This window comes from Haplochromis burtoni, unplaced genomic scaffold, assembly GCF_018398535.1.
Source record: "Haplochromis burtoni strain Fernald_Lab_line unplaced genomic scaffold, NCSU_Asbu1 Contig_21, whole genome shotgun sequence".
In the NCBI taxonomy this organism is placed as follows: Eukaryota; Metazoa; Chordata; class Actinopteri; order Cichliformes; family Cichlidae; genus Haplochromis; species Haplochromis burtoni.
Window position 1 is genome coordinate 986,161 of NW_024582382.1, and position 26,082 is coordinate 1,012,242.

Genomic DNA, 26,082 nt, shown 5'->3' on the forward strand with positions numbered 1-26,082 from the left:
CATAGTCCTGCATGCTCGTTCAGTGAATGTAGAGGACATTTCTATAGGTAGGTTGCCTTTCAAATTTTGAAGAGAATATCAGCAGTTGCATTCCCTGTAACTAAGGGAATATTTGTCAATATATAATTCATAGCTTTAAAGTTTATACACATACTGCCTCATGCTTTTCTCTGTGTAAAGCAAAGAAAAAGGATAACAGATCATGTGAGAATGACGAAAAAAAAAAGTGTTAAATGTGATTTGATGGTATTGCCACACATCATTAGCCATAGTGCAATATCTTCCCCTAACCCCATGTCTCAGTGTATTTTTTAAGAGTCCATGTGACTAACTCAGGTGGTCAAAAGCGGACAGAAACATTGATTAATTATCAACTATATCGAACAGACTACAAGCTCGTATGTTTTTCTGTTAATACTCGCCAAATATTCAATTGAAACATTACACAAGCCTGGGAAAAGGTATGAATGTAATCTTAAATAGATGTAGGTACACTCTTTGACCTAAATACCAACAGTTTGTTTTGTGGAAACTAAACTAACACTCTAAACATTTGCTTTAAGTCACAGATATTACAGGCACGAGCGCCCAAAAATAAAAGAAAAGAGGAAGTGAATCTTTGTTGTGCTAACATCCAGCAATTACGAGAATGCAATGTGCTACATCACAACCTTTCTTTGAATAAAACGCCGAAAGTACCTATGTAATGATGATTTGTTTTGCTGTAGGAGTGGTGGAGTTAGCTGGAGATGTCATGCAGGGCTCATCCAAGAGGCTTGTTAGGGATATTCTGCTGTGGTCATGGATGAATCCACAGGATCAATGCAGGATAACAGCTCTACAAATCTAGACCGACTTTGCATTATACTGTGCCAGTGACTCAACAAGCAAGAAAAGAGACAGAGAACATTTACTTCTCCCTCTTGTTGGTGTATGCATGTTACATTACATAGTTTAAACATGCTAAAACATCAGAGAAGGCAGCGAAATTCATATACACTGTTAAATAATAGAGAGATCTGGTCTTTGTAAAAATCGGTATGTAACATTCAACCCAGTTTTACTCTAATCCAACACACTTTAATCCACTATATAATCAAATATAAATGAAACATAAGCCTCAATAATTGAGAATTTTTTTTTCTTTTTTATCATTGTAATCACTTTTTAATCAAATGCTCCTTACAGTAATCTTGTGCAGATGTTAGCCCTTTCCCCAGACACTAGAAAGCATCCATGACCTCAATCTATTTGGACAAAGCACACACACATGCACACTTAGACACAGAAAAGCATTCAAACGGGGCTCATGAATAATGATAACTGATTTAATTGCTTATGTTGTGTCTCCCATGTGCATACACAAGCTATCTGTGTGTTGCCACTGTAGAAGCAATTGCTAAGATAATTTCATCTACTAGCAGAATTTTTTTTTCTGCTTCGAGTATATTGTCCTGTTTGTCTCCAACATTTTCTTCCTTCCCAACAAACTTTATCTGTGAGCTACCAGTTGGATTTCCAATATGTCTCGTTTGCTGCAAGCCTGTAATAGGCTTGAACACAGCAGTGATGGCAGCAGCAGTTAGGTATCATCCAGTGCTATCTAACTGTATGCCAATAAGCCATTCAATATAATTGATTGCTGCAGTGTACCTAGTTTGCCTAATTATCCTTGCCATTGTCACTTCAACGCTGATCTATGTGATCTGTCTTAACCGTAGCTGTGAGTGGAGTGGAGTTTACTTTTAGGTCTTGAACTGCTACAGAATTCGGGCAATGACATGCTTAACAGCAGCTCTCAAGATGTTGTAAACGTTGTAAAAAAAAACAAAAAAACCACAACAACAACAACAACAAAAACGTGACTGTAAGAGGCAAAAAAAGGCATGAAAAATGATGTTTAACAGCACGCCGAGACCTGGCACTTTCTTTCCTGTCTGCTGTCTGCTTCCTCTGTGGTAAGAGATGCGGTCACCTGGCCTCAGGTTACAATGCATTTCAGGGTAGACACCTAATTAAAGTGATATGTGCTGGGATGTTAAAAAGGGCAGCCCTAGCATGAGCTGAGGAGGATTGTGTCTTTGCCAAGTTTAATACTAGAACCATAACAGATCTAATAATAATAGTTTTAATAACAGATCACACCAGAGAAAGGAGTCTACAATAATGTTATGCTACGTAATACTGATATAAACAATTGAATCCTTACTGCAAGACTTTATATTGACACAGAGGAAGTTTCTTTTCTTTTGTTGGTTTGGGTTTTTTTTTTACATTACCTGAGACTTTGCTGCATTAAAATGCACTATCTGGTCCCATTAGAGATTTCCAATACAGTTACCGTCTTTTTCCTTTGCACCAGTACTGATGTAGACATTCAACCAGCTGATACATACAAATATGTTTTCAGTGGTCCTCTGGGTGATGATCTATACTCCTCTTAGAAGTAGGCCAGCAGGTCACCTGTATCAGGTCACGACCCACAACAGAAATAGCATTGCTGCCAAAAATAAACAGTTAAGACTGCAAACGGAGATTTAATAAAAACTTTTTAGAATATGAAAAGGTCTGGTGTATAATTCTGTGTCTGTTGTACATCATTTGTCAGGACAAAGTATACTGAAAACTTGATCAGTTTTATTATGTGCGCTTGTTAATTTGCTCGTTTGCTCATATTGGTTATGTTCATACCTTTGCACTTCTTACCAATTCAAACGACAGAAGATTGCACTACTTATCACGAATATTGACAATTTTTAGTGCACATTTTCGATAATTAAACAAAGCATCTATTCCTCTTTCCGCGTTCAAGACTTCATATGATACAATGTCCTTTAGGGCACAACTAAAGTTATTCATCCACATAATTCATGCATGAGAAATGAAGCATGACTCAGAGCCTAAGGCATACATAAAACATAAAAAGAGGCTGTGCAGTGTGGGAGATCAATACCAAGTGACAACATTGCAATAAGCTTTCACATGTTTAACCCCTTAGCAGTCCTATTAGTCCCCTAAACCATCCAATGTCCCGTGGGCGGTACGTCCGACTGCTAACAGTTTAAACAACTACACTAACACGGCAGCAGCACAATGAGAAGGGTTTGCATTTTTCTATATGTTATTCCTGCGGTTTTTGCCACAAACACAGTTTTCTCCAAGTTAAGAATCAATTTACAAGAGCTCACTGATGTCAAAGTCTTTTTTACTCACTCGGATTCCTAAGCTGCCAACCCTCAGCTGTGTATGTCTCCCTACTGAAAAAGTAACAGTCTGGATATGTCTGCTGAACACTTGCAACATTTGCCATACTCTAATAAATTAACTTTGGGGGGAGTTGGAATATATTTGTCAGCACTTGTAACATATACTATCACGAGACATAAAACTAATTGGATACTTAGAATCTTATGTGCCAGACGTGCCTTTTGCTCCTGTGTGTTTAGCCTCCAAATGAGTATTGTGTAAACATGAGAAAATGATTAATCCAGACCATTAATCTGTTAGGTGTATTCTGGATTGAATTCTGTTCGAAATCGTCTTACGTAATGTAAAATAAAAACAAAAAATTGGAAGTATGCTCAGATTACACTGCATGCTTGCATTCACTGGAATTCAAACAATGCATGTACTTTGCTATTACGACTTGTCAGTGCCTTTTTTGGCACAGTGCAAACTTACGAATAGTCATTCTATTCTTGATGTGTCACTGAGATAATAACCCAGAGCCTTATCATGTTTCTTCGTGCATACAAGGTTTGACCATCATCTCCCCCCCCCCCACCTATTCAAAGGACTGAAGAAAAGACAAGTCCTTTTAAGTTAGGCAAAATGAAAGACAAAAGAATAACTGATAATGGGAGGGCAATTCTTGTGAAACTGCTGATAAAATCCTGCAGAAGTAATTAGCTGATGGAAATCAAATGAGTCTTGTGTGAGGCAGGCAGGGATCATAGCATACATGCTGTGGATGCCAACAAACAGCAATGCCATTCGACAGATGGATCAGAGCACTCCTGACCTAAACTGGGCTAAAAGCTCAAGGTCACGTGACTAATGGATTAGTGTTAGCCCAGCTGAAGGAGGAGGTGGTTAGCAAGCATGTCACCACATGCTTCCTGATCACTTCCCTTTGAATGTGTTTCCCCTTTCTCTTTCACACTAAATCTCCCCTCATCCCTGTTTGTCTGTAACTGTTATTACTACATTACTAAATGGCTGGGGTCACGTTCATTGACACACAGTTGGATCACAAGCAAATGAACTTCTTACCCTCTTTCCATTCACGTAATTCTTCGGCGCACTCTCTTCCTCTGTTCATAGTGACAAGAAGCTCCACGCTTATCACAATCATTAGTGTATAACTGACATCTTTGACACCTCAGCTCTGACTCACCAACTCAAATCAAAACCACTGCCCTATTATTCTCATTTCCAGCCACTCATGAGGTCAATGCTTAGAACAAATCCTTTGTGATATCCTTCCTAACTAACCTCTCTACTTACGTTAATGTTTTTTCTATACTTGTATGAAAGTGGGGATGGAAAAAAGGAGAGGCAAAGACAAGCTTAAGGATGCTTTGACCACACGGCACAGTTGGCTTACAGGACAAAACACTGAGTTTTCCTGTCTCCCCTGCTGCCATCCCTCTTGCATCAGGGGTTCCTGTCAGGGACGGCGTGTACCAGCCAACTCATGCCTGGCCAACATGCCATATTTCCATGTCAACTGAATGTCTTCCTTTCCAAAGAAACTTAGGAAAAACTTCCATTCCTATGCACAATGCACAGGAGCAATGTAGGGAGCAGGCAGCTTAGCACAGTTCTTGCCAACAGGGTTAAAGGCTAAAAATACTGACCACTATTTCCTGCAGACTGATTGAATTTTTTTCCATGACTGAAAGAGCAGAAATGGAAAAATGGCTAAAAATATTACAATTAATAGAAATAATAATAATAATAATGAAACTAAAAATGACAAGGAAAATAGTCTTGAGTCATACACTGAGAGGTGTAAACATCAACAACATATGAAATACCAAAACATCCACAAATTATAAACATAAACAATTCATATCTCCACTTCCCTGCCTTTAGGGTTATGTTTTGAAATTGTTCTTTCCCAAATGCAAAGGAGCTAAAACGAGCTAAACAATTATGACAACAGCTGCTCTTTCACCAACTGATTCTAAAAAAATCACCTCGAGCCAATTTCTAAATTGAAATGAGGCACAAGCTACCAACTCCTGCTGCCGTATTGAGATGAGAGAAGTCAAAGAGTAGTCATAGCGTCTTCCAGAAGACATTATAACAGCAGGATGGTGGCATTATCACAAGGCTCAATTACTCCAAGCCACAAGAAGCAAAGGCAATGTCATCCCAGTTGTCAAGAAAAAAAATGTTACAGGTTTATCGAAGGCAAAAATGATGAGGTCTTACTGGAGCAACAAAGTGACAAAAGATAAGGGGATGGTATAATCTTTGCAGCTAAGCTCATCTGCAGTTCTTGAAAATGACACAAATACAACAAAGAAACAGTGATATTTTAATGTTGTTTGTAAGACGCACAAACTGTAGACTTGGTACAGAAGGCATGCCTTTGGCAGCTTTGTTTTGACCTTTAAGCACTATCCTTTCATGCTTTTGGGAAATTAAATATCAACAGGAAAAGCAAACAGTGACAAAATGTTCTGTTTGACAGCAACAATTGGGAGAGCTGAAATGAATTATGGAGGCACGCTCAAAATGTCCTTGCACCTTTTAAATTTGTAACTCAATTTTTATGTGAATATGGCAGTTAGTACAAAGCTGGCATAGAGCACTTATGTTACGGAGCAGCTCTTTCACCTATTTTCAATCTAGTCCTTGTATCTGACCATTTTCAAAGTAATGTGTTGTTGTTGTTTTTTTGTTTTTTAAGCCACTTAACACTGACCTATTAATCATTCAAGCATAAAAAGGCACCTAACTCAAGGGATGAACCAGTGTTGCATCTACACATAACAAACAACTTAGTTAAATTATACCTTTGGGTACTTTGTTACTAGCAAAGTGCCTAAAGTTTAATCCCACTTTTTTCTTTCTTCAACACCAACAAGTTGATTCCCAAAGAGCTATTAGCTATAAACTTGGTATATCTCTATGTGGTGTGCAGTGTGACTTAAAAAAAAATTGAGGAAAACAGATAAGTGCAAGATAAAAGGCATGACAGGCGTAAAAAAAATTACTGAAAGCAGATGATGTGTGATGTGTGAAGTGTCTACAGACATCAGGAAAGCACGGTGGAGGATAAGTCATGGTTTGGCACTGCATTTAAACCAGTGGTGCTGGGGATCTTGTCAAAATTAATGGGAATTATGTCATCATCATCAGATTTTGATCCACTATGCAATACCATCTGGATTGCATCTGACTGGAAAATGCTTCATTTTTGAACATGACAATGATCCCAAATACACTGCCAATGCAGTAAAAGCATACCTGAATAGAAAACACACACACACACACACACAGTGGAACACCATCAGTCATGGATTGGAATCCCGAGATCGTGGACATCAACATTATTTACGCAGTGTGGGATCATCTTCTAAGAGAATGGAACAAAAAGGCAGCCAACATTCAAAGAAAAGCTTTGGAATAGTCTTCGAGAAGCTTGGAGAATTACTCCTCAATACTATGTAAAGAAATAAAAAGAAAGCTGCTTAAGAGAGTTCAGGCTGTGTTGACGAATAAAGATGATCATACCAAATATTGACTTTCAAACTCAGAACTGTTTTTGCTGGGGGGGTTTGTTTTCTTTTTGCCTTATGTCTTATGCACTGTGATTCCATTTATGTTTGCACGTTTCAGGAAATTGCTTCACCCATTTCCTTAAAAAAAAACAGCAACAACAACTTAAAGAAATGAGGGGTAGCTCAAGACTCTTTTTTTTTTTTTTTTGCTCAGTAATATATGCGAGGCTGGAAGGGAGAGTTGACCATAGACAAAACTTAAAGCTAACCATGACCGCGCGTCAAAGCCTGCCATTACAGCAGCGAAGATGAAATGGTTGCTTGCCATAAATAGAGCTTTACACCTTTAACAATATACAGGCATCAAAAAGAAGGGGGGGGGGAGACAGAGATAATATGCTGAGTAGTAGGTCAAGATGACAGCAAACTCACTGGCTCGACAGAGACGCTGTCAGCCCGAATTTAGAAATATTACTGGGAATGTTCGCGCGCGCAGGGGGACCTGCCTGTTGATTCATCCGCGTTAATAAAGCCCCAAAAATTAAAAAAAAAAAAAAATGTGGAAAAGTAGCCTACTCCAGCACAATTCATATCACTGCCATCCAAATTGATTCACAACGTCTGCAGACGGAGAAGCGCTGCCGCACTCGCAGTTTGTTTACAAAGCGCTGTCACAATATTCTTTCGCAACGGGCACCTTCAGTGGGACAAGGCGAGGACATTCACCTCTTCGGGGGGAGAAAAAGAAGCACATTCAAGCGAATTAAACTGTCACACTCACCTCTGTGGATCGACTGAAGTTGCTGTCCTTTTTCATAAAATGTGGGGTGAGGCTGCAGAGACGTGTGCAACCTACAACATGGACCTCTCCGTCAGTCAGTTCCCAACAGTTCGCTTCACAGTTCACTGCGCGCTCTCTCTCTCTCTTTCTATCTCTCCCTCTGTGTGTGTGTGTGTGTGTGTGTGTGTGTGTGTGTGTGTGTGTGTGTGTGTGTGTGTGTGTGTGTGTATTTCTCGCTCGCTGACAAACCACCCACTTCCGGCGGTTCTTGCACGTCTGTCAAGAGTAACAGTTTCTACTGATTTCTGCCCTGATGACGGATTTCGGGAGGTTCTGAAAGCGTTTTGACATTTAGTAAATACACACACAAAATAAATCAGTTACAGCTGTGTTCTCCATGTTGAAACTTCAGATTTGTTATTTTATGTGCATGTTTCATCGAGTCCGATTTTATAGCTAGGGTACTCAACACGGCGTTTAATTTCAACTTTGGAACAAAACTTTGGGTCACGGTACATATTGGATGTAAAGATCGCCTGCCTAAGAACCAAAAATACCAAAGGAAATAACAATAATAATCAGAGCTCTTCTCTGCTGCACATTATACGTGCAGATCCGTTGGTTAGATTTTGCTTAATCTCCCACACGATAATAAGTCTCCCACAAATTGAAGAATGGCGACACCTGCTGGTGAGAATTTAGCATAACGTTCTAAAAACAGCAACAACAAAGCGAAAGAAACTTAAAAAAAAACCCGTATATATTGTTTGCATCATTCATAGCTGTCTGTATTTTTAGTATATGGCTTAAATGGATATTTAAATGTACATTTCTGAAACTAAACTGCCCCATACTTAACTAAATGTTTCTTTATTATCAATTTAACAGGCTGTGGTCTGAGAGGCTGAGACAAACAGGAGGTGGCAGAGACCAAAGATAAACCTGCCACAAATAATTAGAGGACAGTGTGGCCTCGGGGAGCCATCTAACAGAGAGCCACACATTATTGTGTGACACTAAATAAAGAATACGGTGACATCAAGTGAACAGTTGCTCATCACTGAAGAACAAACACTTGTTCATTTTAAGTGTATCATCGCTACTTTATTTATCTCATAGATAAATAAGAAGTACCAAAATCCATATATTCATAGGTTACTGCATGTGAAATACTGTCTTTCAACTACTGGTCTGAAAATGCTGTGAAAATAATGTGTAAAAACCTTTAACATTTAAGTCATTCAGTTCTTTCTGTGTTTTTAATTCAAACAAAAAATAAAAGAAGAAGAAGGAGGAACTATCAGATAGTCTATCAGCTATACATTGATGAATACTTCCTTCTTAAACATGATTTTTTTTTTAAATCCAGTACATTAATTGTAAAGATGTATTCTTTACCTATGACTTAATCTGAAAAATTCCAGAGTTTGCTTTTCAGTTGTAGCTGAATATAATCTGAGAAATCCCCTGTGATGCTGTAGAAATTAATGGCTTCATTTTTTCACCTGCTTGTCAGAGTGTCATCATTTTTAGCACTCTCGCTCTCTCAGACACACACAGACACACACAGCAGCCACCACACATACAGCTTCATTGATTCTCCAGATTGACTGGCTGCGGTCCAGAATTGAAGGGTGACAGTTGCTTCCTGAGACAGCTGAGTCAGCAGCTGCTGTCGGTAATAGCTCTACATCGTAACACCCCCTCATCTCCTCAAACCAGCCTGTGTTCATTTCCTATCCTCAAGGCTAACCAAATATACACAAGACAGAAAGTAACCGAGTGTGACAGCATGGCAGAGACTTAGTGATCTAGAATATACCTCCTTCCTTTGTTTGTTTTGCCGTCTCTCTCTGTTGTCATGTATTTGCAATTGGGCCCTTGGGAATCCAGGCGGCGGCAGGGCTGTTGTTCACATTGGTATTGTTACACTTGAAGATGCAAACAAAACAATGTGGGGTTTCCAGGCAGGGAAATCCAGCAATCATGTGCCGAGAGATCGTTCATCAAAGACAGAGTGAAAAACTCTCATATTGAAAATGGGAAGTAAAATAACAGCTCATCTCTCATGAATTCACAGAAGTCTTTTTTTATGGCTGTATAAATGTACAATAGGTTGCTGTTTGTCACAACTGTTAAAACCTACCTTGGCACAGTTTCATTAAAATATGTTCAGCCCTTTTTAGAATGGTTGCCTAAGTTTGTCTTATTTATTCATAGTGCCAAGCAAATAAATACATCTAAAAGAAGGAAAGAAACATAAGTTTAAATATTTTGTACAGCCAAATGGTTGTTTCGGATTTATTCATGTACACTAATCTACTTACACTCAATAAAGGAGTTCATCAAATGCACTTCGTTGTGTTTTTTTTTTTCTTCATCAGAAGAGGGTTCAGCTGTTTCGTGGAAATTTAAAACACTTATTTATTGTCTTTTTTTATCTGGAGTTTGTCTTTGTTTCCTATGTTATTCTTGGTTTTCCTTTAATACTGGTACACTTTGAGTATATTTTCTGCAATGACGTCTCACTTGTTTGTGGGCCTGAAGCAGTTCCTGGAATTTTAAAGCCAAACTTATTGGACATTGAAATTGACTCGTAAACATGTTTTACACGTTTCCACTGTGTTGGGTGAGTTTTCTCTCTTTATCTGTAGTAGCTGGACTCATCAACTTTGGCTTGTGACTGTTTGAGTTGAGTTGAACACCATTAATCTAAACCATTGATAAATAATGTTTGTATCAGAGTCTGTCCCTACCATGTGAAAGTTTCAGCAGTAAACAAGACTCATCAGGCCAATCTTCTGTTGCCCGAATTGTAGCCATGCTTCCCTGTTTTTCATGGGCAGGAGTGGCACTCAGTCTAGTCTTCTACTGTTGTGGCCCATCTGCCTCCAAGTTTGATGTGTTATGTGTTATGCATCGCTTGATTTGGTGATCACTTGAGTTACCATCGCCTTCCTATTAGCTCAATGTATTGAGGGTATTCTCCCGTGACGTCTGGTATCAACAAGATATTTTTGCCCACAGAACTGCTGCTCACTGGATATTTTCTCTTTTTCAGACCGCTCTGTCTAAACTCTCGAGATGAGTGTGTGTGAAAAATTCCAGTAGATCAGCAGTTTCTGAAATACTCACATCAGCATCTCCTGCAGCAGCAACCAAGACACATTCAAATTTACTTCCTTCCCCAATCTTACGCTTGATTAACTAACTTAACTTTAGTAGGTCATCTTGATCATATATATCTGCCTAAATAGACTAAGTTGCTACCATCTGATGAGCTGATTAGATACTTGCATTAACGAGCAGCTGAACAGGTGTACATAACAAGGTGGCCAGTGAGTGTGTACAGCAATAAGAAAACTAAAAACGATACACAATTCTATAATGAAGGGTCTCTTTCATTTTCACAGCAGAAATATGCTTACCAAGGTACAGAGAAATCATATTTGTTAGTAATTATAATAAGATTGAACTCTGTTCTCTTGAAATGTCCCAAGTTATAAAACTCTGACCTACAACCAATACACACAATAGTAGTACAGTGAAACACACACAATTCAGTGGAAGTCAGCAGTTACTAACGCCTGCTTTTTTATTACACACATCTGTGTGTACTCCACATTCCTTCAGTCCTTCAAGATTTCTTTTATAGCTTACCCAGTCGATGCAGCATATACGCCTTTGTAAGTGCCCCAGTAAACTTATTACAAGCAGTTTAGTTCATGATTAAAAAACCTAAAGTTTAATTACAGAACAAACCTTTACAAAACACTAAACTATCAGTATTTCTGAATCTATCATGGTCATGGGTCTGTGACCCAGTGTTTATGTGTCTTTTGGTTTAATTCATATTTTTTGATTTAGTGTTATTCGTGGTTCTGTTTCCTCGCTCTTCCTAGTTTAGTCATTTGCATTTCTAGTTTTTAGGTTCTTGCTCATTGAGTCTGTTCCCTTTTGTGCTCTGGTTGTCCCGTCTGTGTTCTCCCCAGCCCGTCATGTCTCTTGCCCTTTCTGTCTCTTCAGACTGTCTTGTACCCATGCCTGTTTCTCCCTCGGTCCCAGTGTCAAGCCCTTGTCTCTTACTCTGTAATTCAGTGTGTTTCCTGTTTTATTTTGACAGTCTCTCATCCTGTGTTCAGTGAGTTCAGTTTCGCTTCCTCCCTCGCTCATTGTGTCTGATTACTTCCAGCTGTGTCCCCTCCTGTTTCCCATCCTTTCCTTATCCTCTGCGTAATTATGTCCTCCGTCTTGCTCTGCTTGTTGTCGTGTTGCTCACGTTGCTGTGTGTCTCCATGTGTCTTTTTACCCCTGCTACTCCCTTGCTGGTAGTTTCTAGTTTTCAGTTTCCAGTGTTCGGTTTTGTTTTCCTGCATATAGTATTTGAGTATTTTATTGCAGCAAATAAAAGCTGCCTCTTATAGCTATCCCTTCGTGTTAGAGTCCTGCTTTTGGGTCCTGCCTCTGCCTGCCACACATGATAGAATCAGTATTTCTGAAGCAGGCTGTGTTGTTTATTTTAATAAATATGTTTTATCTATCTATCTATCTATATAACTTGCTCATGCACCCTCGGGGGCGTCTCCCATTTCGACCTCGGGACTTCCAGGCCATACTCGGCACAGATATTTTTGTATACTATGACAGCCACATTGTTTTGGGGTTCCATGCCTGCTAGCATCTTGCACCCTGCTTTTATGTGCTGGACTGTCTCAGGAGCATCTTTACACAGCCTGTCTTGAGGCGCCGGTATATATTAGGTTATTTAGCAACAGATAAGTAAGCTATGAAAAGAGCATCTTAGAAAGGCAGAATGCCTCAGAAGCAAAGACGGGAAGAGGTGTACAAATCTGCAGAAAAGAGCATCAAACAATTTTTGAAATTGTCAATTTCAGAATAATTTCCCTGGATGTGAAATTGTGAATACTTTTAATATCTTCATAAGATTGCAAGAATCTGGATAAATTTGCATACCAGATTCAGTTTTGGATCCCTCTGATCTTCAGGCCCTCAGGCAGTACTGCAATAAAAACAGACAAAATTCTGTGTTGTAATCACTGGAATAAGTCCAGAAATCATTGTCTGTGAACACAGTTCCCCACAACATTCATCTTTTTGGGACGAAGTCTCATTTAAAATAGACTGAGACAAAGTGGGAAATTGCTCTGTGGTCAGATAAATCAAAATCTGGAATTGTTTTTGGAAAAGAACGTCATATACTTGAGGAGAAGGATCATCTAGTTTTTTTTATCAGCGCTCAGTCCAAAAGGATACAGTTTTGATGGTAGCGGAGTGAAAGGTATAGACAGGTTTTAAAGCAACATAGGTTCCCATCCAGACACTGGTTTTTAGAGAAAGCCTTACATATTTCTAGGTGTTTGTAGGTGCTGAAATGGCCTGTGTCCAGATGTTTCACCAAGTGAAAAAAGTGATGTTTTATATATTCTACTGTGAATAAAATGACTTTAAAAGATTGAATTGTTGCTTACAATTTACACAGCAACCCAATGTTTTTGGAATTGGGGTTGCAGAACTGATCTGACTTTATTGGACAGATCAAAGTGAAAAGTATCCTTTCAAGTCTATGGTTATATTACTTGACTGTTTTTAGCGCCAACCTTTCTTTATGATCTTTTTTAGAAAACCTTTGATGTTTCAGCAAGGACAAAGTGCCAAGTGCTTCATTTTTGGCACAATAACTGTGTGGACTTCTCAAGTGTAAGTGTTATTTTAGTTCAGGCAGGTGTGTGATGTGTAAAAAGGAGTTGGTGAAGGTTAAGCATAAAAATATCAGCTACAGAGATACCTGCAGCACTTCTCCAGGATATTAAACACCTGTCTGAAGCATTGTTCACACGCAATATAAAACATAAATAAAAGTAAAAATAGGGTAATGACACCATCCATTGTTACTGGCTTCCTCAATTAGTCTTATGCAATTAAGATGGTGCTTTAATGAAATGAAGGAGCTTTCCATGAACTATAAAGCAACTGTGGACAGCTTACACTCATTTATAGATCAGCATAGGCTGTTTTACTGGCATTCCTCCTTCAAACACAAACAACACTACTGGCTGAGGAGTAATTCATTAAAATGGTTTATTTACATTTTGAGCACAACGCCGTTTTCTAGTTCTGTAACTCTTGCTGATAAAACTGCCAAACTGACAGCAGATTTACACTGTGGCAATAACAGGTGCAGTTTTGAGTTGTCTATTCCACTAAAAATACCACGCCAAATACTGAATGACCCCACCACGCATTGCACCCTGTGGTCTGACACCAAAATATCACAGTTACACAAAGCAAAATCATGTTGTGAAGGTCTACAGAGGGATTGCTGCTTGTGCTAGTCTTTCTGGCACCATTAATAGGAGCCTTCACTACAAGACAAAGAAACATGTGGCTTAAATTGTACAATATTAAAACGAAACATTTCAAACCGTGAGCTGACAAAAACTGCATTTCATAACTTCTCACAATGCTAAAGGAGAAAAAAAAACAAACTTTACATGAAAATAATTTCACAATTGTCAGAAATTTCTTGTCTCTTTACACACCTCGATTGGCTGAAACAAATACAAGAAATATTCCAATTTGTGTAAAAAGCATAATGAAAGAGAAACCGTTTTATACAATCAAGATAGGGTGAAACAACGACACCATGCTGCGTTTGGCAGGGACACTGAAAAAGCCTAGCTTATACAACAATTACTCTCATTACATTTTGTCATTCAAATAAAAGAAGACATTATTCATAATTTTTCTAAAAGTAAACAACCTATAACTCGTGCTTAAATGTTTAATGTACTTGAAAAAAAAAGAAAAAAAATCTATTAATTATAAGGAGAACCATTAAAAAAAAAGAGTAAGTGCCAATTCTGTTTCAAAAGAAAACCTTCCAAGACCAACTGCCTTCCCTATTGTGTGAAAGTGAGAAATTTTTTACATAGAAAAAGAAACAAACTGTACAGGCACACTATGTGTGGAGAGAAAAATGAATCAAGAAATTCTCTAACATAATATGAAACCCAACAAAGAAGGAAGTGGCTGAACTACTCGATGACTCTTTTCACATAGGCGATGCTACATCCATTTCCAAAGTGAGTGAATCTGCAGATTAAATAAATAAACAAGAATAAAGCAATTAATATTTCAGCCGAATGAAGTACATTTATGCTTAACGATTAGGTCTTATAGTAAGAACATCTTTTGAACATAAAGACATTTTGGCAAGTCCTTTCAAAGGGTCTGACACATGGATGTAAAGATAAATAAGTGTTTGGGTGAGGAGGTAAAGCCCTGGAAATGTACAAATACAAATGTGTGTGTTTGTAGTACATGTAAGTAGACTCACCCATATGCCCTGGAGTAGCTTCTGCTTCGTTGTGCATCAGGGAGTCAAGGGTCCGGGGTGACATGGGGAACAGGTCACTGGTGTTTCCAGAGTTTGTGCTGTGAAAAACAAACAGAGTAAAGAGCATAATATTAAGTACTATGCCTGGCGATGGCTACACAAATCAAATATGAAATACTATCTGTGGTAAGAAAAGTGATGAGGAAATGTGATGCAGCTATCAGAAGTAAAAAAAGGAGCTGTGATTCTGCTTTGATAAACAAAAGATTGGTTATTGAGTAAATAAGTCACTCCTGTCTCATCTCACTCTGGCAGATGATTTAGCATTGCCTGTGCACACAATCACTGCAAAAGAGCAGGGCAAGGGATTTTGTTTTTAAATGTATATAAACAGCATAGGTCATTAAATGCATTTTTTTTGCTTTAAATCAGGCAGTACTGTGCTCAACTGAACAGAAGGCAAACTGAACGGATGTTAATGACAACTAAGGATCAAGTGGATCGAACAGGCCAGTCTTTTGTTAAGGCTTCACAAAAAACAAAGTCCCCTTTTTGTCTTTTTTCTCCCACCAAACTCACTTCAGCCTTGTCCATTTTATCATGGAACTGATTTTGAATGTTTTACCTTTTTATATTATTTGAATCACTTATGACATCTAATTCGGACCTTTTAAGCCCCACAAAATAATGTGGATGAGGAATGATAAAGAAATGCCTGCAGGAAACAAGAGTATGGGGTGAAATAAGTGAAAGACTAATGAAAGGCAGGGAGCTACTTTTGTATTAGAACTAGGAACAATGCCTGTATGTTGGACTCAAAAATAGGAATTATGTAGGTGAAATTACTACCCATCAAACACACAAAGTGACAAAATGCACACACAGCCCTACATGCCAACTCCCCCCGAGTGGCCTACCCTGGGAATCCGTTCCCAAGCAGTTCACTGTCCGGCAAGTCCATGAAGACGGAGGGACACCTACGGAGACAGGTCAGGATCTCACTGAGCAAACCTCACCATCAAACCTACTAATACAAGGCGGATGACCCGTTTCTACATTCCCCTCGTGTCAGTCAACCTCACTCTATAAAACTCACCTGCAGCTAACGTCCAACTCCTCTGCCTTTCTCATTTGTGCTCATCTCAAACATTCAGGAAAGATTTGATGATCGTCAATAAATATTAATCGTGAATACCAAATATTCTAAAATGGGAATTCCATTCATGTTGTTTCCCTGCTAACTGGTAGAATTACAAATTTAGAAGTTTAAAATGCTTCTTTGTGCTTCCTTTCGTTCATCCTTAAGACTTTACTGTATATTTTGAGGTCTAAATATGGTCTAATAAACAGCAACATCAGTTGTGATTAGGGATGGGTATTGTTTAGATTTTGCCCCACTGTTATCAGTACAGTGAACACCTCTTTGAAGCGAATGCTCTAAACCCTAACCATTTGAGATTAATATTAATAAACAAATCTACGATTACACAGTTAGCTGGGTTGTGGTTCCTTTTTACAACTTCTCCATTATTCTATACTGAGTTATAATGAACTCTATATGTGAGCTCTTTGCTGCTGATGTATTGGCATATCTGCTTTCTTGTACTTACGGTAATGAGCACTTTCCATATCATTTCTAGTGAAAACGAATGCTTACATTTCCCACCCCCATCACTAATACTCTATCTGTGGGTGTGTGTGCACAGTTCTGGGGCTTCCCCTGCCCTTCATTTATAGATTCCAAGGAAGAGAGCTCTCTTCTCGCTTGGGACTACAACACATGATAATCTCTCCAGAGAGAAGAACTGACAACATTAAAGGTTATTGATACTTTACGCTCAGCACTGGTGCCCATTTAATACCATATTTTGGTACCCATCCCTATATATGATAAGAGAAAAATCCATACTAAATATTTAGAAATGGCCAGTGAGTCAGATGATGGCGTACAGAAAGTGTGAGACATGGCTATTCGCATGTCGAAAATGAAAATAAATTACTTTCACATGTGCTCAGTGAATACACAGCCAGATGGCCCATGTACAAAGTCAGTCTAAGCCAGTTCCCTACAGAATCTAATACCTGGGTTCACAACCCTTTTCCTGAACATTATGATTCCTCCTTCCTCCTTCTCACACTGAGAGTTAAAACCTCTATGTTGTTTTTTTCCCTGAACATTTGATTAACATTTGCCACATGAAAACATCAACAGGAAGTACAAAGAACTAATATAAGCGTTGGCCACTGTTTGGCATGCGACCATCCTGTAAATATTATCACTCTGAGATACGGAAGAAGGGAGTGGAAGATACTTACGGGGTAACGCAGATGAACTTTGTCTTCAAATAAGGCTGAATAGCTGTTAGGGAAAAAAATTGGAGAAAATAATGAGTACTATTAAAAACAAAACAAATAAAAAAAAACCCTAAAAAACACTTGCAATGCTGTTATAAACATACTGAGCAATATGTTTGAGTTTCTTTTTAACTAAATAAAGACTATGAAGAACAAGGCAGTAACTTACTGCTCGTTGAGTCTCCTCCCATCTCGGCTTCAGGAGCTGCTTCTGGCCTGCAGTATTTCCCAAAGGCTTCCTCTTTGGGAATCTCAGGATATAGGTAGACAAGAGGTGAAACCAGGATATTGGTGGCATCCATAATCTTGTAGCCCATGATGATGTCAGCAAACGACATGCTGTTGAGCTGCTGCTTGGTGTAAGGCTCCACTGACTGGATCTGGGTCTTTCCTATATAAACACAAAAAAGTTCAACATCACAACAAAAAGAGCACATGAAAAAAAAAAAAAGATCATCAAAACAGCATAAAGTTCTGAAATACTCACCACTGATGTCTTTCTCTACCCATGTAAAGGTGATGCCCCCCTCCTTGCTGCTCTCGCTGAAGCGCAGCAGAAAGGTACCGGGAGGTTTTGGACTCAGAATAGCTCTCTCTCTCTCCTTACTGATAAAACCCATGATATACCTGTAGACATATGAAGAAATGAAAATACTCTTAACCCTGTAACACCAAGTTTGTAATATTTAAAACATGAGTTTTTCAGATTTCTTTTTGTCAGAAAAACCTAAATAAATTGCACAAAAACACCAGCTATATTAAAAAACGATACCAATTAAAACATGTATGCACTAATTTATAATTAATATTTTTGTTTAAATGTGTCATAAGGTTAAATGATACACTCCAGTATCAAACATTTTGAATTTTCTGGCAATTATTTCATGGTTCAGGCTTTACGGCTAAAAGAAAATCTCTTCCATGTCAAGAAATTTTCTAATATGAAAGGAAGGTAAAAGGCTTGACTGTAAACAAAGCATGACCTCTCACCCTTCATTCCACAGTGCAAGAATGTACTTTTTCACCAGGTCAATAATGTTGTCAAGCCACACCCAGAAGGAGAAGCCTTTGCCTGCCATGTTTTCCTGTGAAGTGGAAGAAAAAAAAAAACTCATACAAAACAATAAAATATCACTAACAATAACGCTGAACAATTTAGTGCCATTTGTTGTAGTACCTTGCAGAACTTGGCCCAGGTGATTTGGCATCCAGAGTAGTTGACACATGGTCCTATATAGATAATTAAAGAATTAAATCAGATTCATAAAGAATCGTGAAAAACTAAAAAGACTTTGATATTTTAGGGCTTGTCATCAAACCTAGTAATTTCTCAGCCAATGTGGTGAGCTGTTCAATGGTCAGGCCTCTCTTGGTGGTGGAAGAGAACTGCCAGCTCAACACCTCAGCCACCTGGTCCCATGTCCCCACTGGAGGTTTGGTGAAGAAGTTCACGTTCTGTGCAAAGAACCACCAAGGCAAAATGTTATGAAAACATACACATTTCCTACTTTCTACTCAAACAGATCTTCAACTCCATTGAGTTAAGATCCACCTCATGCAGAGTTTAGTCCCTTTCCACCAGAGGGTGCTGTCTTACCTTTGGGTGGTTAGTGAGCATGTTGTACCACAGGATTGAAGCCCAGGCATTTGGCATCTGGCAGATGTTTGATATAACTACCACAGGCAGGGAATGGGTCTGCAAAAAAATGGTGCGTGTAACAAAAAAAACAACATCCATCATCCAAATGTTATTTATACATGATATTGTTTGTCATATATTTTATTAGCTATTAAAAAAATAAATAGACTTAAAAGTTAATTTAATTTTAAATTAGGATTAACTCATTACTAAAGGAGCTGCAAATTCAAATAATACGATTCTCTAACAAATCACCATTTGCATCAGCGTAAATCTTCAGTGCCAGTGACCCTGCCATTAACTGTGGGCAGGTCAAAAAAAGGGCAAACAGAAGAAATTTTGTGTTTTCAGAATCAGTCCCTGTAGAAGCAGTGTTGATGAAGGTGACTGGAGGCAGATGACTTCATAAATGACTAACTTCTCTGGTGACTAACTTTGTATTGGGTGTCATATAACGAAACTGCATTGTGCTTCGGGAGGGTTTCGAATTTTGCTGATTATTAGTGTTGCTTGGGTTAATAACGAAAGCAGAAATATGCTCCATTTCATGACACACAGTGGCAGTACTCACCTCCAGATCTATCTTCAGGCCCTGGTGATAGACCTCTGTTTCAAACGTGATAAGATGCAGTTCCTCAGTGACAATCAGAGAGGCCTAGAAAACAAAAAACAACCTACTTAAATCTCTTTATAAAATTATATGTATACGAGATAAAGAGGCCTGTTAATTACAGGTTAAAGCAGAATTTTTCACATGCTAAATACAGTTAAGATTCCTTAACGAGCGGTTTGTTCACTACATTACACAAGTCCAACAAGAAATAGGACTTACGTCGCTATTGGTCCGTCCACCATTACCACACCTTTGTTCTCGCAGGGTCTGCAACAAACAGGAAGTCAGTGCTCCGCAGAAGGCCTTTATCAGATTACTTCATAGCTTTCAACCGGTAAAACGTTTGACTCACCAAGTGTTTAAACTCTGCTGACAGGCTACCATTGTTGGACTCCTCCATGTTCATAACTTTTGTGTTAGTACCGAGGATGTTAAACTTTCGTGATCTAGTAAAATCATTGTAGAGCACAAAGTAAGAACCTTTTCTAAAATACTACACATTAAAAGCCCTGAGGTTTGAAAGTTTGTTTTTAAAGTCTTACCCTCGAATTGCAGCCACATCACCAGATTCCCTGAAAAATAGAGATGCAATGAGTAAAGCAGTACATTTGCTTTGTCTTTCTATCCTAGTGATCAAAACTTAACAGAAATGTTGGATGATAAAAATATATAAATAAACTCACTTATCAATGCAAACTTTAATTTTCAGCTGGTAATTGAGCTCAGGAAACTTTACCAGTAACCTTTAAAAATTTGAGAAAAGAGACAAGACAGAACAAATTCATCCACTCATTAAAATGACTGTTACACTTCCCGTTATACAGGACACAAAAAATGTTGCAATAAAATGTATAATCCCAAGTATAAAAATGTACAATCCGGTGTTGTAATCCTGATTCTCACCTGACTTTATTTGTGAACTGCACGCCTGTTTTGATAACCAGAGGTCTGTCCGGATGCATGGGCATGCAAGGCTGTCTTTCAACCACAAAAGCACTATGACACAAAAGCATCACATCAATACATGATGAGCAGTGTTAAAGGTATAAGTCCCCTAAGTAGTAATTTTAAATGTTGCTGAAATTTCACATTTACAATATAAAAACTGTGAGAGACTATGGGAAGCCTTAAACAAGTCAATAACTTAAATCCATGCAGATCAAGTTAAGACAAAAATCTAAGTAGATAAACATCAAATGTACCTCTTCATTAGGTTTCTGAACAAGTCCACAATTTTCTCCTCAAGTGCGGGCCGGTGCTGAATGATGGGGTCTCCTTTGTAGGACACCTTCTGTTGGAGCTCTTCCAGCTTCTTGATTTGCTGACGAATTTGGAGCTGGGACTCAGCCAAGGATGTAATCCTGATTAAAGTAATAATACAAATTGCAAATCAGACACTTGTCTATATGAAGGGAGTAAGAAGAGCAGAGACCAAAGTCCACAGTCACTTGGCCAGAATCATTAATTTATGATGTGAAACTTACTGTGAACACATCTAATAATAGACAGTCAATGATTAATCTCTGCACCAGTTTCCAAGTTTACCAAGTTTCAAGGCGATCGAGACAGATGTTTGGAGGGCCTCCAATACAAGCAATCTGCTGTCTCCTCTTCCAGTCAGCCAGTTCTTCATCTGTCAGGTTCTTCTGTACATAGTCCATGGCAGTCAACAAGCCTCCCATCTCCGTAACAATTTGCTATAACAAAGCAAACACAGCACACATTAAACATTGGCATAAAGAGTTATAATCCATCTGTGGTCCAAACTTTGTACCACTGTTAAAGATTCAAACAATGGCTATGTTAATATTCAGGTTTAAGACTAAGATTATTCTTTACTATCATTCAGCTAAACATTTAGATGTTTATCAATCTTGCATTTAGAATTTTTAGCCAAATTTCTATTTTCACCATTGATGAATGTAACTAGCAGTAGTTGCTTGTTCAGTACACTGCTGTCTTGCAAAATTTAATGGTCAACATATGTGCAGCATGCACAACTAAGGGACATTTGGTTTCACAGATGCAATGCCACATCTATTGCTTTTTGTGCTAGCCAGCAAACTTAAACTGGGTGTGCCAGCTTAAGTCCAGAGGTGTTGTTTCATTTCGATCTAATTACTTCCTAAAATGCCTCTTTATACATTTTTGCACGCCCTGAAATGTACAAATACAAAGGTTTCCCTTTATAAGGCATTATAATGTGTTTCGAATATCCTTGTTTTATAGATGTTACCTAAAGCACTTGACATAACACGTGCTTAAAATCAATAAAGTTTAAAAACCCACCCTCCTGAGCTGATCCAGGGCGCTCAGCATCTGCTCGAGCTGGGCCATCTTCTGCCTCGTTGCAGCTGCCTGGCTATTTCCATTTAGATCCTGGGACAACTCTGGGAAGAAGGTGAACAGGTCACCGTTAAATTAACTTTTAGCTGTTAATACAGGCAACACAGCTAAGAAAATTACATCAAAAACATAAGGTAATTATACCTCCTTGGCTTTTTAGGGTCTTGTAATTGAAATCAAAGTCATCTTGCAAGTTTTCAAGCATTTTCATCTTCTGTTCCATATCCTGTGGAGAAATGGGTGATAATGTACATACATTTATGCCAAGAAAGACCAATTACGTAAATATGCAGTAAGTGACTCTTTAATGAGAACTAACCTGGACCCGCTTCCTGATGTCTTGAAGATTGTGCTCCAGTATCTGCTGCTTCTCTGTCACTACTGTTCCAGTGGGATGGGCTGCCTGGCCATCCTGCAAGAGAATAAAAGATATACTACGTAGAGCCATTGTACTAACTATATACACCATAAAGTCTGAAGCTAGGTCAATATTGCTGTATGAACCTGTGTAGCAGAGGTGGCAGTCTGCAGCAGCCTCTGTTCTTCCCACAAACAGCGGGCAACAATGCGAGCAATATCCATCGGTTTCTCCAAGTACTTGCTCTGCAGATGCTGTTTAATCCTGCGGAGGTTATGCTGGTAGAGCACGTTGTTCTCCTGCAGGAAACGGCTGTACTGCTGATCTATTTCTCCCAAGAGGTTGTGGAACACCAGTGTAGCATGTGACTCCTTATTGGCAGCGTAAGCCCTTGTAAACGACAGGTAAAGTGATCAGTATGTGCTCATTTCTAATTTTTCCTCATACATTAAGGTCAAACTCATCCCCATTTGCCACAAGAATGAGTACTCGGGTTAACAAGCATACTGACACATTATATCAGAGTGCCCCGATTCCTGTGGTGGTGTTATAAGGAAAGAAGAGGGTGATAATGAATAAATAAAAACATTTTTAAAGCCAAAAAACATTTTGGAAATCATAATGAGTGGCCATCTCCCAATCCAAAGGGAGAGAAAATTACATGAATTAAAATGTAATTTCACAACAGAGCCTAGAAATGTAATTTTTATTTATTTATTAACCTTTATTTAACCAGGAAGATCCCATTGAGATTAAAAACCTCTTTTTCAAGGGAGACCTGGCCAAGATAGGCAGCAGCAGATGTCTCACAGTTACAGAAATTACTCAAACACAGGCAGCAACAACACACATGCAACAATAAGTGAAAGAATACAATTATTTCTTACCAGTCCTGACTCTCAATCCAAGGCGCAAGAAACTGTCGTAACTCCATGGGGAAGCTGTCACTGTACAAGTGGTAGAGTTGCTCCAGGTACCTGGTCTCCAGCTGCTGTAACTGGTTCCACTGGGCCATCTTGACACTCACCTCCTTTGGCCTACATAAAAAATATGAGTGAGACAACATAAATTCTCCAAAAATTCTATGAAAATACAAACTGATAATACATACTGCCACAGTTCCTGATAGAATCAGGAAAAATTAACTGTAGGGAAATAGCTAAATATCAAGTTTTCTCTGAAAACGATGTCAGGCCCATACAAGCTTCCTATTCAGTACAGTCACTTCCTGTTCACCGAAACACTACGCCTCCACCAAGAAATTTAGGCCAACATGAACAGCTGTCAACTCCCCGAGCAGACAGGAGTTAATGATCTTTGGTGGTAATTTTGCCTCGAAGGTATGTCACTGCGCTTTCTGTACTTTGCAATTTGAGTAATAGTGTTTCATTTATTTTCAATCAATCACCTGATATCAGATAACTCTTATCTAGGTTATGTAACTATAACTTTTCCATCAGATCCACTTGAGCAGTTCTCCTAGCCTTCTCACATTTTCAGCTAAAGGTTACACCATTCCCTGAAGAATTTTCTACTGTACACTAACAATAACCAGACATTCAATAAATCAAAAAGGAAGCCATTTCCTTTGTTTAATCCTTACATAACATGTTGGATAGTGTTGCAGTAACATCATTCCACTGAATGTGTGTACTGTGTTCTCTAATACACCTAAAGTTCGATTTTAAATATAGGCAGAGACGTTTAACAAAGCTTTCATGCTTGGTAGCTGCTGACACAGAAATGTACTTGACAAAAAACAAAACTTCACTTTCTGTTTCCAAATGTAAAGATTTTCTCCTGCTGACAAAGCATAGCACCGAAATAATGCTGTTCATGTCTGAACAGGTTAAAACACGGACCTGAATTTCCATCTGTCAAGGTATTAGCATTATTCAAATCAACACTACATAGGTTCCATATTCATACACATGGAGGTGAGTGCCTTCTCAAAAGCGTCATTTTAAAACACCAACAGAAAGTGGATTTCCCAACATTCACTGAAATTAGTGTTCAAGGAAAGCCACTAGTTTCGGTAAACCCCCCCAAAAAACAAAATCACTAATATGCTCACTAACGCTCACTAATATTGTGTTGCTATTTTAAGCAGTGAAGGCACATAATTAACTGTCCCACAAATGTTGCATTTTTCATATGACCAATGTTCCTCTTCCCACATCATATGAAAAAGATGCATTCATGCATGGTGTAGATTTCTGGGCATGTAAAAACCCTGAGAGGATCAAACCAAAGAATAGGCAAGTCTTTATCAGTTCAATAAACAACAACAACAACAACAATAAAACAGTATTTCAAGTTAACCATGACCCTTAGGCACAGTTGTAAGTTTATTGTGTAACCTACTTATCCTGTTTCTCCTGAAATGGCTGGACTATTTTGACATTTACTAAGCCCTTCTGTGAGATCTCTGCAGAATTATACGTGTGCAGTTACAGAAATAGTTGTGTTTTATTTTTAATCAAGAGTAACTTTAGACAAGCAGCTTGTTTATGTCAGATGAAAGGAATCCATAAAGTCTAAACAACTCATCTGTTGGTTGCATAACTTAGACATTTTGCTTAGGTCTCACACATTTTGTGTTCCTTTTCTTTTCACACCTCTATCAATGTCTGAGCTTTAAAACTAAATCTAAAGCTCTCAAATTAAAATCCACAACTCAGAATTAGTTATCATAAATAAACCTGTCTACCCAGCTTGTCCACTGCCCTATGCTCGGAAGTAAGTGGCACAAACAGTGCCAAGCAAAGTGCCATTCATTAAAACTCATACCTATGATATTCCAGGAAGCACTTCCTTGAGACAACAACGAGAAACAGTAAGCATGTCAACCTTCACTGGCAGTGGATGAAAACAATAGTACAACTACATGTGTTATTAGGCAAAAATAAATAAATAAAATACTGATTGATTATGATGTGCGTCCATATTCAAAACTCGTCAAAAGTTAATAATCTGCTAACTCACTGTCCCCAATTAAAGCCTAATTTATTGAATGCAAGCCTTGAATCATAAGGCTAGGTAGTGGGTGTGCTGTCCAACTGATGGCATGGTGATGGGCGTGACAGCTTAAAGAAAACAGAAAGAACTGAACTGAATTTTCCTCGGTCCATAGGGGCATCCCGTTAAAGCCCACCTTCCCTTTTTAAAACATATCAGATGTACTCCCATTATTAAACGAGGCGTTAGAGAGTAGACGAGAAAAACAGAGCACACAAACACAAAAACTCTTAAATATTACGTCTGTAATATACATTTTACAAGAAACGAGCAGAACTGTAACACACTTAAAAACGTTATTACCACTTTAATAAATTATGTATCACTGTGAGCAGAGGGGGTTTCTCCAACGTGAATAACTAAGAACCTATAAAGTACTGCAAGTCTACCCCAGCAGCGTTATCGATATTAGAAGTAGACGTGCATTAACATTACGTTAAAAATATAAAATTTACACCAAAAGCAGAAGTCGATTTATATTTGCTTACCTGGCTCGATGCCACTTATTTAGAAAGTTTCTCCGCCAAAACAGTAACCCTTCTCATAAAACACACTGACGATAACGGTCAGTGGCAACTTTCGTAAAGATTTTACCCACAAAAACGAGGGAAAGAGCTCGAAAAAAACCCCGTAAGTCTTTATATTCTCTTCCCAACACGAGAAACGCTTCTTCGTCGCGAGTACGGATCTTTCAGTCAACCCATCCCCTACATTGCAGACTTTCCAGCCAGCCAAACTCCTTAAACTATTTTACTGACATTTCCAGCCGCCAATAGTGGTCTTCAACTCTGCTGTCACCAATCACAATGCAGCTTATAAGCAAAGGAGGCGGGACACTAGCTTGAGGTTGGTTGAGGAGGTCCGCTGTATCGCTGTCGCAA

The 26,082-nt window shown here is 38.6% G+C and overlaps 2 protein-coding genes across 4 annotated transcripts in view; both read right to left on the minus strand.

The window, feature by feature from the left end:
- Window positions 1-7,667, minus strand: part of stat5a (signal transducer and activator of transcription 5a) — a 52,414-nt gene extending 44,747 nt beyond the window's left edge. For both annotated transcript variants that reach the window (XM_005920345.3, XM_005920346.3), the window contains exon 1: window positions 7,516-7,667. The gene's annotated coding sequence lies outside the window, so the exon portion shown is untranslated. The remainder of the gene's footprint in view (window positions 1-7,515) is intronic.
- Window positions 7,668-13,590: 5,923 nt separating this feature from the next.
- stat3 (signal transducer and activator of transcription 3 (acute-phase response factor)) lies at window positions 13,591-25,921 on the minus strand. 2 transcript variants are annotated; one of them, XM_014333029.2, is made up of 24 exons: window positions 25,690-25,921; window positions 23,071-23,220; window positions 22,330-22,573; window positions 22,145-22,237; window positions 21,970-22,051; window positions 21,769-21,869; window positions 21,025-21,176; window positions 20,682-20,840; window positions 20,383-20,475; window positions 20,163-20,222; window positions 20,022-20,051; window positions 19,832-19,925; window positions 19,699-19,746; window positions 19,438-19,521; window positions 18,825-18,923; window positions 18,547-18,682; window positions 18,405-18,457; window positions 18,218-18,312; window positions 17,715-17,854; window positions 17,397-17,618; window positions 17,189-17,231; window positions 15,790-15,849; window positions 14,873-14,970; window positions 13,591-14,628 (listed from the first exon to the last, which is right to left on the minus strand). In XM_014333029.2, exons 2-24 carry the CDS (start codon window positions 23,196-23,198, stop codon window positions 14,588-14,590), a joined length of 2,355 nt encoding a protein of 784 aa, XP_014188515.1. In that variant the 5' UTR covers window positions 23,199-23,220; window positions 25,690-25,921; the 3' UTR covers window positions 13,591-14,587. The 2 variants fall into 2 exon arrangements, with proteins under 2 accessions (XP_014188515.1, XP_014188516.1); XM_014333030.2 differs by lacking the exon at window positions 15,790-15,849 and having other exon boundaries at window positions 25,690-25,920.
- Between the last annotated feature and the right edge of the window lie 161 nt (window positions 25,922-26,082).

Bases quoted from the DNA above. Each gene is read 5' to 3' on its own strand.
- stat3 (XM_014333029.2), bottom strand. From the start codon at position 23,198: ATGGCCCAGTGGAACCAGTTACAGCAGCTGGAGACCAGGTACCTGGAG. The intron at 17,855-18,217 runs GTGAGAGGTCAT...ATATGTCTACAG, and splicing joins CTTGCACTGTGGAATGAAGG to GTATATCATGGGTTTTATCA. The intron at 17,619-17,714 runs GTGAGTATTTCA...GTGTTTATATAG, and splicing joins GGTAGAGAAAGACATCAGTG to GAAAGACCCAGATCCAGTCA.